This window comes from Anser anser, assembly GCF_964211835.1.
Source record: "Anser anser genome assembly, chromosome: 1".
NCBI classification, from domain to species: domain Eukaryota; kingdom Metazoa; phylum Chordata; class Aves; order Anseriformes; family Anatidae; genus Anser; species Anser anser.
Genome location: NC_139720.1, coordinates 197,348,570 through 197,364,527, shown reverse-complemented (window position 1 = coordinate 197,364,527; position 15,958 = coordinate 197,348,570). Strand labels below are relative to the sequence as shown.

Sequence of the window (15,958 nt, the reverse complement as noted above, 5' to 3'; positions counted from 1 at the left end):
CTAAAAATGAAAAAATGTTTTTAAAACAAGTTTTTCTAAACTTGTCTGCAACAAATAACAACAACAAAAACCCTAAAAGTTAAAACATTGCATAGCATAGACCAGATCTTATAAGGGGTTAGGGAACAATATAAAGCTAGACACCTAAAAAGATTGATAGAGGGATATCTGAAAAAGTAGTCTGATTGTTCAGAATGCTAAATTTTCACAGCTCCCAATAGCCTGTCCTGGATTAAAGTATATAACTTTAGCTCTTTAAAATTCTACTCAAAACTTTCACTGAAAGAGGTTTTAATAGGCAAAAGGTAATTTTCAATTACAGTGTAAAAAAGGATTTTCCTGAAGGGTATATTTAATTTGATTTTGTCCAAAACCTTGTACATTATCTGGATTCTGTGATGCTAGGACATGCACCAGGATAATTGTTCTGCATGTTCTATATTTTTTCTAAAGAGTCTAGATCCTTCCCTGCCTCACCTTCTTATGAAGGAGTTGTATTTGTATTGATCAAATGTTGTATGTTGCATGCAATATTATTTAGGAGAAATCCCCACTGTTGTGGCCAATAAACTGGTATCTGGGACACCTGCATTATGTCGTCTTAGGGAACATAGATGGTCCTGTTGTTTTTAAAATACTACTTTCCCTCTATGTTCTTTCACCCATGGATGTTTTTCTACTTTAAAAGTATCTTCATCTGGATACCAAGGAAAGACATCATATTAATCTTGAGGCTGCAAATCCTTTGGTGCAAAATAGCAAAATCCATAAAAAATGTATTCGTGAGAGAGATTTGCAGTGTACAGTTATATTGGTTTCTTATGGAGTCTCAAAATCCATGAGAAAAATTCTGATTAGTATATTACATCAATACATAATTAAATATGGAATTAAATACAGGATTAATACTTGCAAATCAATGTTTAAAATAATTTCACATCAGGTGAATTTTCTAGAACAGCGGGGTTGGGATAATTTCTGGAGGGGTCATTGGGCAATGAGGAGTAGTTTGATAGCAATACATCACATTTATTATTAGGAGTATGCTTAAATCTGCTACAACTTGCTATTTACAGAATGACTTTGTGGTAGAAACAAGTTTAGTTGGAACTGTGATGAATGGACTCTCTCATCTTCGTGGGTGTACTGATCGTGGACAGTTTATCATTAACTTGTTACGGGGTCTTGGTGGCAATCTCAACATGAGGTCACGGCAAGAATTTGCAAAAGAGGTAATAATCTTTTTCAGCAAGTTTATCAAAAAATTCTCAGAACATTTAAAAGGAATAGCGATTTTCTGTCTTCTGACAATGAAAATTTGTAGTAATAGAATATCTGTGCTCTAATTTCTTTGCAGTCTGTGTTGTTTACAGGGAAGTAGCTCAGAAATAAAGAAATGTTTTGTATGTCCCTGCTAAGTGTACCCAGCCCAGACAGCCATCCTTTGGTGTAGCACCAAGTCATACAGAATAGTCTCTGTCCGTACTGTCTTATGCAAGAACCATCTAGAGTCCACATTGTGTGTTTACTGCATCTCTAACACTTTTTTTGTTGTTGTTTTGTTTTGTTTTGTTCAGGATATTTGAAATAATAACATGGGGACTTTGCACCTCACCAGGGATGTGCTCTTACAGCATTATTGTGAGGTTATATATTGTATGCACTTGGGTATGGTTCTGTCTTTGTATACTTGAGGGCACTAGTGCTGGAAAACTATGTCATACTGGTACATAATGCTGACATAAGGCTGTCTCTGGAGAGAGTTATATCCACAACCACACTTGGATTTTGTGTTGGAAAGAACAAAATATTTCTTTCCAAAAGACAGCCTGTAACTTACATGCAGGGCAGATGGTTAAGGATGGACTCAGCTTCTGGAATTAGCTGTTCATGCATGGCAATGAATTATCTTGTTTTTCGTCTTATTATTATGAATGTTGCTTAATAATAATAACAAAAAGTTTATATAAAGGTTTGCTAAATACACTATTTTATATTCTTTGATTTCAATGAGTTGATGATTCTTTATATTTCCAAAAAAAGAAATATGTGGAAGAGAATATGTTACTGTTTCATTAAGGTTTTCATTGTAAAACACGCATAATATGATTGAATTCAATTTCAAAAATAGCCTTAAAATTATAAAATGGATTACTGAAATGCTTGTTTTTATAAAATTATTATTCAAACATTCTTTATATGAATTTCAAATTGTTGCTCTTGTCATTTGGAATATGGAATTAACAGAAACCTTATTTTACTTTATTTTATTTTATTTTAAGATCTTCACTTGGGCACAAGAATCTCCACCAAATCCAAGGAAGCCCCTGGACACATATTATGACACCGACACTGGACAACTAATGCTATATCAGCTGAAGAAAAATGAAAATTTAACAGCTGACCATTTCAGTAATCTTCAAACACTTCCTGTCATCCAAACCCCTGACATGCAGAGGGGGTTAGATTACTTTAGACCCTGGCTAGACTTGAACAATAAGGAGCCATTTCTTCTTGTGGGTCCTGAAGGATGTGGAAAGGGGTAAAAAAAAAAATTGCTATTTTAAGCAAAATATACTTCTAGCTGTTTGAAAAAGTTTGTAATATGTTGTATTAATGGTTTTATCATGTGAACTTCTAATTTTTAGTTGCAGAATATAATTTATTTATCATTTATATATTAATGAAATGAAACTTTCTATCGTGGCAAATCGATAAATTCAGGGAAAGCTCAAGCTGCCACTATGTAGCTAAGACATCTGCATGAGGCTTTTAGATGTGAAACAGGACCTTTTGAAAAACCTGTACTATTATGGGGCAACAGCTGAAAGGCACATGAGATACCTCGTCTCATCTCAAGAGGTCATCCTAGGTGCCTGTGTGCAGGCAACTGAATTAAACTCATTCTGTTGCCTATTTTAGGTTCCTTATTTAGCTGGGTTGGATCAATATATACAAGGTATTTAGACTAGCTATTTATTCTGTGTAGCTGTATACTCTGCTTTAATTTAATTTTCTCGAATGGAAAATGATACCATTTAAAAAGCAAGAATATGTAATTCAGCAAACCTCACGCAGCACCTCTTATATTAATATAGTATGCAGTATATTCATTTTAATTCAAAAGCTGTAGAATATTTTGGATACCCAGTATTTTAATGCATTTATGTATTATTTATGCTTACATGTATGTACATATTTGCTATTTTAGGATGCTGCTTCGTTATGCATTTTCTCAACTCCGATCCACTCAGATTGCTACCATTCACTGCAGTGCACAAACTACCTCTCAACATCTTATACAAAAACTCAGTCAAACTTGCATTGTAATCAGTACAAACACTGGTCGAGTATTCAGACCAAAAGACTGTGAGAGGCTTGTTTTGTATTTAAAGGACATCAATCTACCCAAACCTGATAAATGGGGAACAATCACTCTCGTGGCTTTTCTGCAGCAGGTAAACACTTTGGTCTTTGTTATTTATTAAGAGACTTAAGTATACTGTAAATAGTTTAGTGTAGGTACCTACATTGATTATTTTCAGAGTTAGCATCCTGCATCTGTATTGACATCATTTTTGTTTGTACATGGATAGAATATGTAGATATCAGCTGGAAATAAAATAACATTTATGTTGGGCTTATGCGTAAGCAATAAAGACAGTGCTTGCCTCAGTGAGTTATAATGTAAGCAATGCTCAACAATGTAAGTTTATTATGTGACATCATACTTCCGTCAGAATAGAGTGGAAGTTAAAATGAAGCATTTAAAAACACTTTTATCTGGATTTTTATATCTTTTCCTGCTTATCACATTCCCTTTCTCTTTCTCCACGTTTCTTTGAATGCCTAGTGTGGAATAACCCGTGTGTGTCATCCATTTCCTTTCTGGATTTGTTTCTCTTTAGTATACTTTTAGACATAAAAGCTTCCAATACTGAAGATCTGGCCAGAGTAAGATTTCACTTAGAGCCTTCTTATCGCTGATGAACTTTCTAATCTCCTACTAAAGGCAGAAAACCAATATTTGTACCTTATGTTCAATGCTTTTCTCTGTGGAGAGTTACCAAGTAATGATGGGTAATTCTAGCCAATACAGGCTTTTCCTTTGACCTCACAGCACGTGACTAATTTTTCTCTACAGGATTTTATAATTGGTTAAGAATTTACATCTCAGACTCTATTATGGAAAAAGACACGAGTACTGAACATACCGCTGACAGTTATGAATGTAATAACAATGGTATGCTTGTCACTAATTACTTTTTGTAAGACATGCTGTTGACTTTATTTTAATAAAATGTTTATATAATTATAAAAGGTTCTGACATATCAAGGATTCTACGATGAAAATCTGGAATGGGTTGGTTTAGAAAACATCCAGATTGTGGCTTCCATGACAGCTGGAGGGACATTAGGAAGAAATAAACTTACCTCCAGATTTACTTCTATTGTTCGTCTTTGTGCAGTTGAGTAAGTATGTGAAAGTAGGTTTGACTCTCAGAACTTAGATACAACCTCTGTTCATGGGGCCTTGCTGAATTTACTCTTTATGAAGATGTGGCTGTTCTAGTCTTTTATCTTTTTTAACAGTTTGGGTTCTTTACATTTTGAAGAAGGTGGCTCTCCCCATCTACTTTGCTGTCATGAGACTCCACTTGGAGCACTGCATTCAGCTCTGGGGTCCCCAGTATAAGAAAGACACGGACCTGTTAGAACAGGTCCAGAGGAGGGCCGCAGAGATGATCGGAGGGGTGGAGTACCTCTCCTGCAAAGACAGGCTGAGAGTTGGGGTTATTTAGCTTAGAGGAAAGAAAGCTCCAGGGAAACCTTATAGCAGCCTTCTGATATTTAAAGAGGGCCTAGACTAAAAAGGAGTAGATGTAGACTAGATATAGGGAAGAAATTCATTAGTCAGAGGGTGGTGAGGCCCAGGGACAGATCGCCCAGAGAACCTGTGGGTGCCCCATCCCTGGAGGTGTTCAAGGCCAGGCTGGATGGGGCTTTGCACAACCTGGTCTGGTGGGAGGTGTCCCTGTCCATGTCAGTGGGGTTGAAATTAGATGATCTTTAAGATCCTTTCCAACCCAAACCATTCTGTGATTCTATGATTTGGTGTTGTTTGGTATCTCTTTGCACTAGAAACCACTTAAGGAGCAATCTGTAGCTACCTGCAGGTAGTGATATGATTGAAATATGTTTCCTATCAGATGATTTTACTTTTACTAAACTACTTTCTGCAGCTTTATATCAAAGTGCCCTTTAGCCACAGAATTACAGAAATTGAATTTCTTTTTTGTCTGAACACATTTATAGATGTGTTTATAAAATTTCTAAGGGTAACAATAATGTTACTTAGCTGCTAGATGGAGAGCTTATTTACTGAAATTTATCCATAATTGTGGGTATAATTTTGAATCTTTTTAATAAAATAAGAATGATAGTCCATAGTAATTCTTTTTTTTTTTTTTTTTCCTGTGTAGCTATCCAGAAAGAGACCAACTGCAAACTATTTATAGTGCCTACTTGGAGCCTGTACTACAGAAAAACCTAAAGAATCACCCTGTTTGGGGTTCTTTACCAAAAGCACATCAGCTAGCAGGATCTATGGTTCAAGTATATGAACAGGTACGGAAATTTAAATTTGTTTTTCATGGAGACGGATGATTCAGAAATATATTTTTAATAATTAGCTTTTTATATTAACAAGAGAATAAAAAGATTGATCAGTATTAAAATCTAAATATGTATCTTTTTCATGAGATATCAATTTTAGAGCTACTATTTGGAAGAGATTTCTAGGTATTAGTGGCAAACTGAGTAAGTGGTAAGAGCTCTTGCTTTGTATGACTTTGGTAAGTATATAAACCTATCTATACTTTCAGATCCTGATTTATAAAATGTGGTTAGTAGTATTTTCCTACTTACTGGAGCAGGAGATAGTGTACTTTAACATCCAAGCTCATTACAAGCTTTAAGAATGTTAATAGAAGAGAGAGGTGAGTGTGGAGTTGGAGTCCCTTACACAGATCTAGTGTATATTTATTATCTATTTTTATATAAAATGTTGTATCTATTTTGTATAAAATGTTGTTTAGGCACACAAGCTTGTTCTGTCCCCCCACTTAAAATTTTAGGAACTTCTGCCTAGGAAAACATTTAAGTAATTCCTTTTCTTAATCATGTACATAGCCTTACTGGGGAAGATACGGGAGGAATGTAAATGTATGTTCACTCACTGTATGTTCCAAGAATGTATGCATGCCCCCATCTAGACAGAACCATGAAACAAAACCTGTCTTTATGACTGGAATGTAGGTATAGTCACTGGCTACCATGCACAAGTTAACATGAATTTCATATAATATTATTGATGTATTCTACGAAATCTTAAGTCTAAATTTCATCATATTGGGACCAAATAACTGAGGATCGCAGTTATTCTTTGCATTAAAGATACAGTTGTAAACGTAAGTATCCTTTTTGGGTGAAGAGACAGTATTTCTGTAAGACTTCATTTCTAGTTCTAAGTGTTATTCATTTAGGTAGTCTAGTGTTACACTTGAATATTTCCCTTTGTATTTCATATTTGGTAAAAAAAATGCTATGTCTAGTAAAAGTGCACTAATAGTTTTAGGTGACATGCAATTGTTGTTTGCTTCAAAGATGGTAGAGAAGAAAAGTTCTAATTATGAGAAAGTCTTCGGTGGTCAGAAAAGACAATCTCCACATTTTTCGAAACAACGACAGAGTGCATAAATGAGATATCTGAATACATAGCCATAATAGACTAATTGCCCTGGTATTTTAAGAAAAATGAAAAGCACGTTTCCAAGTGCTTTACATTTTAAAATAACACTTTTATTTTTTGACTGACTGCCTTTTTTTTAAGGTACGAGCAAAATTCACAGTTGATGATCACAGTCATTACCTTTTTACACCATGTATTCTTACTCAGTGGGTTCTTGGTTTATTCAGATACAATTTAACAGATGGTAAGTCATTTACTTGATTTTCATTGATAAAGAAGTTCTAAAATAGCCTAAAATATTACTGATGTTACTCTTACTATTGACTGCATTCGCAACGTGTAAACCTGTGGTACTTTTTCTAGACTGTGAACTCTGTTATTCAGTAGAGAAGAAAAATGTCTAACAGTTCATTCTGTAACATGTAGTACACACATTAAAAAAAAAAAGATGTTTTAAAATGCATGTGGCATCTATTTGTAGATTCAGGGAAGTAAGTAGTGTGGGGTTGTATTTTCTGCTGAAGGATCTTGTAGTGTCCCTCCTATTCCCTACTTTTTTTTTTTTTTGAGAATATGTCTTGTCTTCTGAATTCCCATAGGCTTGCCTCTCCTGCTTTTCTTTTCATAGCTGATTGTGTAGAACTAGTGATGTGACTGGAACTACAACTTCTACACACCATCTGTGACCTACTTAATAAGTGAATAGAACCACCCTTAAACATACCTAAAACTGTATCATTTATATAAAAGCTTACAAATATCAGTATAAAAGCCTAAATATTCTCACAGTTTGGGAATGCTTGATAATTACAGTCCAGTCTCAGTTTTTTTTTTTTTAAATTGGAAAATATGAAATTTGGAAAGGTATTCAATTTTTGTCCTTTTCCAAATAGCCAGCCTGAACTTCTTTCCAGTCTCGTTTTTGTCTTTCCTTTGAAATAACCATTATTACTAGGTTATGAGCAGTTACTCCTTATTGTATTTTAGCTCTTACATTAATTATAGTAAAGATTTACATAAAGGGCTTGCTGAAAGAATATAAAAGAGCTAAGAATGTTATGCTTGTGTTCTGTTTACTTTATTTGATCATCACATGGTGTAAATGGAGCTTGAATTAGGTCAGAAAAGCTATACTGGCAATCAAGGAATGGGTAATCTCAACCTGTTAAGAACTCCACTGTTTTATCTGAAGGTGACATGCTGATGCTTTTTCAGTGATGAAAAATGTGGCATGTAATTTACTATACCTTAAAACTCATCTCACCTTCCTTCTTCTGTGAATATCTTTGTATTCTCCAGTGGCATTTTATAACACAAACAGTTTGGAGGATTTATTTTTATTTTAGTGTGTATTATCAGTCTTTCTCTTTAAAAGTCTCCTTTTTTTGTTGTTTTGCTTTTTATGTTTTTTTTTTTCTTAATTACCCAGAATTTTGACTTTTTATTTTTACTTCGTGTTCAACACATTGTTTATTTTCATTAGAATGCTGGAACTAAACTGGAGAACTTTCTCTAATAGAATATTTTCATTTTATCTTGTAATGACACACAAAAATTTTATTAAAAAGCACTTTATAACGTGTTTACTTTTTCTCTTATTTCTTCCTTACTGATGCTCTCCTGCTGGTATGTAATTTTACTTATTCATTTTCAATCTCATATTTTGAAACGAGAATTTGAGAAATGTAAAATTACTTTGAAAAATATAAAATCAAATCTTTCCTTCTATAAATTTTCTAGGACCATCTACACAAACTGCAGATTATGTATTGGAAATTGTTGCTTACGAGGCATGTCGTTTGTTCCGTGACAAGCTTGTAGGCATGAAAGATCTCCATGTATTTGATAACATTTTGATGAAAGTGTTTCAAAGTGACTGGGGCTCAGATGTTCTAGACAATATGGCAGGTAAAGCATTTGAGGTATACTACATAAGTTTGAAATATTCGATTAGAAATTGCCTAATAAAATTAGTTTAATCAAGTCAGATAGTACATCAGCTGAGGACCTGAACTTTTAAATGTGTTTCATTTTATTTTCACAGATATCTTTTATGTAACTTGGGGAGCTTGTCAAGAGGCATTCACTACTCCAGGACAAGCACTACCACCACATGGGAGACCGCTTGGCAGACTAAACTCAACAGACCTGAAAGATGCTATTAAAAAAGTGAGACCAGATTAAAGAATATACACAGCAAGGATTCATAGCAATGATACCTAGATTTTTTTTTTGCAGAAAGTGACATAAAAGCACCAGGTTTAGGGTGGAGTCTGCTGCTTGGTTAAGGAATTATTTCTGATATTTGGTCAAGTGTGGGAAAGACTGTGATGCTATCTGGGAGGCAGCAGAAGTACCTTGTAGCAAGGTTGTTTAAGATTTACAACAGCCTAATGGACAACATTTTGAGAAACAGTGATGTACACTTATGTTTGTTGTTTGAGTACCAAAGTGTTTTATTAATTAAACGTTTTCTTTCTGAATTTGTAATTTGCAAACATAATTTCTATTTGAAGAAATACAAATACATTGTTTGGAGATTTCACATGCTTTTAAAGGTAAAGTATAAAAAATAAAACAGGAAATGCAAACATGTTACCTCTGCTAGGCTGATTGATTTTTCATAAGAGCCTTGAGGTCATCTGCCCCTTATTAGTAGTGTTTGATGGACTGGTCTTCTAGATGGGAAGCTGCTCCCACTCCCTAATTGCCAACTTGTGACCAATAGACTATATGGGAAATGATGAAGTTCAGTAGTCTTAGTAATCAGAGGTTTTTTTTTGTGTGTGTCTGTTTTTTAAAATCTGATTCCACAAGTATATTGAACTTCGAAGATGAGGTTTTGCTGAGTATAATGAGGCCTGAATTTAATCTTAGGATCCATTATTACATGTATTTGAGTAGAAAATTTCATAATCTGCAATTACACAGCAATTAGCTGCCTAAAACACCGTTCCGTGTTTTGCTAATATTCATCTGTAGTCAGAGACACAGATCAGACTTTGTTCTGGCCCATTATTTAATTCTAATGAATTCAGTGGTAGACTTCTGTTCCAATATATGAAAGAATACTAGGAGATACCATTGCTGGGGGTGTTGCATGATACGTTCGCTAAGGTAATGTGATCTATTCATTGCTGGAAAAGGGCAAACAAGGTATATAAATTCTATCACATAAATAATTTATTTGTAATGAATACCAGCGTGGCCTCTTAGGCCTTCTTCTCTAAACTTTTAAATATTGGATGCTTTCATATCTTACTGGTTGTATTTAGTATCAATTAATGCATTTCTTTCTTTTATTTTTTCCTTTTTTTTTAATTTTCTCAATAGGGTGTTATTCGTTATGGGCGAGACAAAAAAGAGATAGAGGTTTTACTGTTCCAAGAAGTCCTCAACTATATGTCTAGAGTGGACAGAGTGCTAAGTTTTCCTGGAGGATCGCTTCTTTTGGCAGGACGGAGTGGTGTAGGTCGTCGAACAGTAACCTCGTTAGTTAGTCATATGCACGGAGCTGTTCTAATTACTCCCAAAATTTCCAGAGGCTATGAATTGAAGCAGTTCAAAAATGATCTTAAATATGTAAGTCACTCAATGTCTTACAATTTGAAGTTTCATAGTTGTGTATTTAGAAAAGAATAAGGGATTTTTGAGGATATAGAAGTGTTGTGTGATAGAGATTTTAGGAAAAGCATAATGTAAACAGTCTAACTGAAAGATTTTTAGAAGTTCTTAGTGTTTAGAATGCATGCTGTTCTTCATAGCACTTGCCTGAAACTCTACTTTCTTGAATACTACAGCTGTTTTTCTGAGTGTTCCGAACATTATAATTCTAAGCTTATGTGAATGTTGGATTTTTTTTTTTTCTTCATGTATCATAGAATCACAGAATGGTTTGGGTTGGAAGGGACCTTAAAGAACACCTAATTCCAACCCCCCTGCCATGGGTAGGGACGCCTTCCACCAGACCAGGTTGCTCAAAGCCCCATACAACCTGGCCTTGAGCACCTCCAGGGATGGGGCATCCACAGCTTCTCTGGGCAGCCTGTGCCAGTGCCTCACCACTCTCTGAGAACAGAATTTCCTCCTTATATCTAATCTAAATCTCCCCTCTTTTATTTAAAGCCATTCCCTTTTGTCTTATTTGACACCCCTTGACACCCCTTTGACACCCCTTGACAAAGAGTCCCTCCCCAGCTTTCCTGTAGGCCCCCTTAAGGTACTGGAAGGGCCACTGTAAGCTCTCCCCGGAGCCTTCTCTTCTCCAGGCTGAACAACCCCAATTCCCTCAGCCTGTCTTCATAGGAGAGTGTGTTTTCATATTCTGTCTCTGCTAGGGTCTGCTTGTTCATAGGGTAGTAGCTGAATCAAGTAAAATTTTAGTGATTGATGAAAGAATACATGCTTTTTAAAAACAAATGCAAACCTTGAATAAGGAGCTCCCAATACCTTCAGAACGGCTGAAGAAAATTTTACAGATAAGCCCACACAAAAAGTGATGCAACTCCAGAATCGAGTCACATCTAGGGCATAAATATACTCTACAAAACAGTCTGTTTTAATTGTTTTCTTATTACTAAGTTGTGCACCTAGGTAGACTGTTCTTTATATTTGATCTCATATAACTGAACCACGCAGTAATCTTTTAGTAATCTTTTGTAAATGTATCACAGTTTAGATGCTGTGGAAGAAAAATGTGATTTATAGCCATAGGAAGATTATCATTCTGTTGTGAACAAGACATACTCTATATACTGAGATTAAAATACCTTCCCTGCTTGTAGGTGATGGAGCTTGCTGGCATCGAAGCACAACAAGTGGTTTTGCTCCTCGAAGACTATCAGTTTGTTCATTCTACATTCCTTGAGATGATCAACAGCTTACTATCTTCAGGTGAGGTGAATCCAAAAAGATTTGGTTCTGCTTTTAACACACAGAGTTGGTTCAATGAGGCAGAATTAGATGATGTTTTCCAACTTTATTTCCATACCAGATAGCTAATTAACTTTCAGTACAGTCTTGGCTAGAGTGATTGTACATGAGGCAATGGATTTGAAGTTCACTTTGCTATCCTCTAACATATCCTGCAATATGAGTGCTTTCGAAATCCTCAGCCTTGAAAATTAAGTAATTTAGCATTTTTTTGGATAATGTAATAACAGAATGATAACGTATTCAGCTCTACAGTTTCCCTTTTTATAATCAAATTCAAAATTGAGAGGTGTCCTAATGTTTTACTAAATTTTACAGAGTAATTTACTTAAACTAACATCAGCAAAGCCCCTTTTCTAAAAGTAACAATATGATAAATAATAACAAATAACAAAAGTGGCTTTACTTTGTTATCTAGCTTTGTTCCTTGATCAGAGGAACACTTTGATTTATATGCAGTATTGAATCACTGTCTTTGGGTAGGCTTGAATGAGTTGTAGAAGTATATTTCAGTAATAAAAGTAGGCTGTTTAATTTAAATGGAATTACTATCATTTAATTGGTCATTTTCATGATATGAAAAGAAGGATGGAATTCATGTGATGAAAATCATGAAAATATGGTGGTAAATACTGCCATACTCAAATTCTGTATCCAGGCTGTTTAAATGAATTTGAATAATTCTAGTGTGTTTGATCTGACATTTTAAATTAATTCTTTAAATAGGAGAAGTTCCTGGACTGTATAAAATAGAAGAATTAGAACCATTGCTATCTTCGTTAAAGGATCAAGCTTCACAAGATGGATTTACAGGACCGATTTTCAACTATTTCACGTATCGTAAGAGAACAGAATTATAATTTATTACAAGTTTACAAAAGTGATATGATGGACAAATAATTACTAAATCTTTTTTGTGTGTATTTTGAACAGTCAAGTAATTATTAAAAACCAGGCAGGAATAATGATTAGTGTGATATGTTAGGGCACAGAACTCTTAGTTTAAAATTTATTCCTCTATCTGAAATTTTGTATCCATGAATGTTCTACAAAGGTATTATAAATTCTGCTGTTGAAAATAATTAAAAGGAGGAAAGCTTTTGTCTCCATTGTTTTCTGGTTTGATTAGGTTATGTGTATCATAACAGAGTTCTCTTCTATTTGTCAGTTTTACCTACAACTCTTTGGATTCTGAGTACTTACAAGCAAGTTTATAGATAGGTTTTTAAATAATTTGTATTTCTTCTTGGACCAACAAGAAGATAAAAGAGTTTACAAATAAATAAATTAGTGTGACTAAAAGAATACAGCAATTGGCAATCATACTAAAGGGCCTTGGAACTATTTCTAGTTGTTTTTCTACTGATTGGAATGTAAACCTGGTGGTATCTATTTAAATACTGTCAGCTCTTCTAAATTAAAAAATACACTGTAATATCCATAATGAGAATATATAATGCTATATTAAGTTACTTAAGTTCCATTTGTAATAATTCCTGCCCTACTGTGTTGTAGTGCAATAATATTTTTTTTTCAGAAATTGTTTTCTGGTAAGTATTTGAAGGACAGTTGTATTGGCAGTAAGTCTATCATGTAGTCAAATTGTTAGTTACGATATATGTTGCATTTCCTTAGGGATCCAACAAAATCTGCATGTTGTCCTGATCATGGATTCTACCAATTTAAATTTTACAATAAATTGTGAAAGTAATCCAGCACTGTACAAGAAATGTCATGTTTTGTGGATGGAAACCTGGTCCGAAAACAGTATGAAAAAGGTAAAGATTTAAAAGTGTAATGTCTTTAAGACTTAGACTTAGGCATTGTTTAATTCTGAGTAATTGTTTAATTCTGGACACCTTTAATCCACAACAGTTGTACTTAAGATACTCTCTAATTTCTGTTGTGTAGCTTTGAAATTTGTGTTATTGTAGGTGTCCTCTGAGAATTAGTTGTTGTTTCTTACAGCAAACAAAGTTCTTCTGCCAGACCTAACAGGAAGTCGTCTATTACAGGCAATTGTAGAACTGATCTCTTGAAGGCTCTAAATATTTTATAAATCCCTTATTATGAATAAAGTTCTAATTTTCAATCTTTTCAGATTAGCAACTAAATTGAAGTTGTTTTTTTTTAATTCAAATTTTAATTTCATACAAAAAATCATTTTGATTTTCTTAGATACCTGAAATGCTTTTGTATGATTCAGATGAACAAGAGAAGACTGGAAAAGCACATAAGGAACTTAAGAAAAAACATTCAGGTAGTATTTTGGTAGACCAGCTATTTGTTACAACTTTTTATTAAGCACTTACTCAGGTCTCTGTTGGGCATAGACGATAGCATAGGTACTTTGAGTAGTATTTTGCCAGCATATTCATAAAGTTCAGTATTGTCCACATGGGAGGCATTTTTCATATAGGAATATTAACCTGGAAAGTGCATTCTGAGTCACCAAACGTAGTCTCTTCTGTCGCAAGTAACCACTCTGTATACTCAATTTTATAAACTGATTAAACTATATCTTGCTATGTTGTGCATCTTCTTTCTATGTGGATGTTATTTCAGAGCCTCAAATTTTGAGACATTTTGAAAACTGTTATACTTTCTGGTCTATATGTTTTCATTCTTCCATTAGCATAGACATGTTTCTAGACATGTTCATTTTATTTTAATAATTTTTTTCCTTTCAGAATACTTAGCAATGGAGAGGTTTATAGAGAAGAAAAGATATTGTCCTCTCAATCTTCATGATTCCGGGCTAAACAAGTCAAGTTTTAAACTCTACTGTTCTGTTTATTTTAATGGCTTTCTTGTGAGCCTTGGGAATAGTGGAGAAATGCACAGGTTTGTGCATAGTGAATTTCAGGAACAGAACCAAAGGTTACACTTTGGTAGCAAAACTAGGGAAAGACAAGTTAATGATAATGCTAATATTGGTGTTAGAACGGAGAATTAAGTGGTTCCTCAGAGAACAATTCAGATAGGATAAGTGTTCCCCTTGATGATGGGAAGAAGTTACTAATACATAGGAAAAAAAAAAACACACAAAAAAACAGAAGACAAAAAAGAATATAAGGAAGGTTGCAATGTTTAGAACCATGTTACTGTGGTCATACATAAAAGACAAAAGCAATTTACCAAACCCATTCTAGACACACTGTAAATGGAGATAAGGTAGAATAACAAACGATTAAAAAGTTGGTGAGGTACTATTTTAGGATTGGAATTTAGAGAGAAGTGTTCCGATTTTAAACATGTTGAAGGAATAGGAATGTCTGTGCAAATCTGGTTGCTGACAGTAAATGGGAATGAGTTAGAAGAAGAAAAGTCATGGTGTTGTAGATATCTTTGCAGAATGTAAGAAGGGAAAAATACATAGGAAGAGAGAAGGAAACAGTTTTTGTGTACTGAATTCATGAATATAGTAGAACGTCCAGAATCATTTATCAAAAGGTGAGAAACATTAAACTTTGCCATCAAGCAGCAACTTGTGTGAAGAGGTATGTTTTTAATTTTCACTATATATGATTGGAAGTTGCATTTTTATAGGCTTGAGGTGAATAAATCTGGAAACTGCCTTTATGCACAGTGACAGAAAATGAAGTAAAAGAAATCTCACCTGTACTCCACACCAAGTAGAGTATAGCAAATAATTAGAACTTCAGATAAAGATCTAAACTAGTATCTTTGGACATTAGTCACCATGTAGTCTCCATTCAGATGGCGTGAAAATAAGCTCCTTATCCATCAAGAGTGGGATTTCTGATTTTTTGGTTTCCACCCACCTTTATGCTTAGAATTTGAATTTATAAGGCAAACCACATGTAATACCATTTTAATTCTTTCCAGTTTTCTGGTGAGTTGAGGTGCTACTTTATCAACCTTCTGACTACCCAGCTAACTACTGTTTTTCTTTCTTCCTCTGAGAGTCAGTAATTTCTTCATAATTCATTTGAAAGCAACCTTTCATTTCTTTTATGGCAGATATTACTTTTATTTGTATAGATTTCAGTGCTCACTGTAGCCTATGGTACTGTCCAAGCTGTGGTGTCAGTGTATTCTCTGGAATTAGTCTTTTTACTTCTGAAGATCAGATCATGTGGAAAAAGCCCAGTCTTTTTCCTCTGGAGGAGACATTGTTACAAATCTAAGATTTGAGCCCTAAAGGGATCTTTATAGTACTGACTCTTCCCATTAGAGAGGCTGTTTTCCTTTGACTATGACAATGCTTAGGAATGCTTAGTTCACCACCATCTTCCCTTTCTGTGATTCTGT

At 34.3% G+C, this 15,958-nt stretch overlaps 1 protein-coding gene across 8 annotated transcripts in view; it reads left to right on the top strand.

Moving 5' to 3' along the window:
* Positions 1-15,958, top strand: part of DYNC2H1 (dynein cytoplasmic 2 heavy chain 1) — a 165,806-nt gene that overhangs the window by 37,216 nt on the left and 112,632 nt on the right. For all 8 annotated transcript variants that reach the window (XR_014588123.1, XR_014588124.1, XM_083848651.1 and 5 more), the window contains 13 exons: positions 1,077-1,232; positions 2,283-2,542; positions 3,212-3,458; positions 4,322-4,473; positions 5,484-5,628; positions 6,893-6,995; positions 8,492-8,659; positions 8,796-8,920; positions 10,085-10,333; positions 11,536-11,644; positions 12,410-12,523; positions 13,319-13,461; positions 13,862-13,943. Coding sequence is in view for 6 of the 8 variants with exons in the window: in XM_083848651.1 (XP_083704777.1) it covers positions 1,077-1,232; positions 2,283-2,542; positions 3,212-3,458; positions 4,322-4,473; positions 5,484-5,628; positions 6,893-6,995; positions 8,492-8,659; positions 8,796-8,920; positions 10,085-10,333; positions 11,536-11,644; positions 12,410-12,523; positions 13,319-13,461; positions 13,862-13,943 (2,053 nt within the window). In the remaining 2 variants the exon portion in view is untranslated. The remainder of the gene's footprint in view (positions 1-1,076; positions 1,233-2,282; positions 2,543-3,211; positions 3,459-4,321; positions 4,474-5,483; positions 5,629-6,892; positions 6,996-8,491; positions 8,660-8,795; positions 8,921-10,084; positions 10,334-11,535; positions 11,645-12,409; positions 12,524-13,318; positions 13,462-13,861; positions 13,944-15,958) is intronic.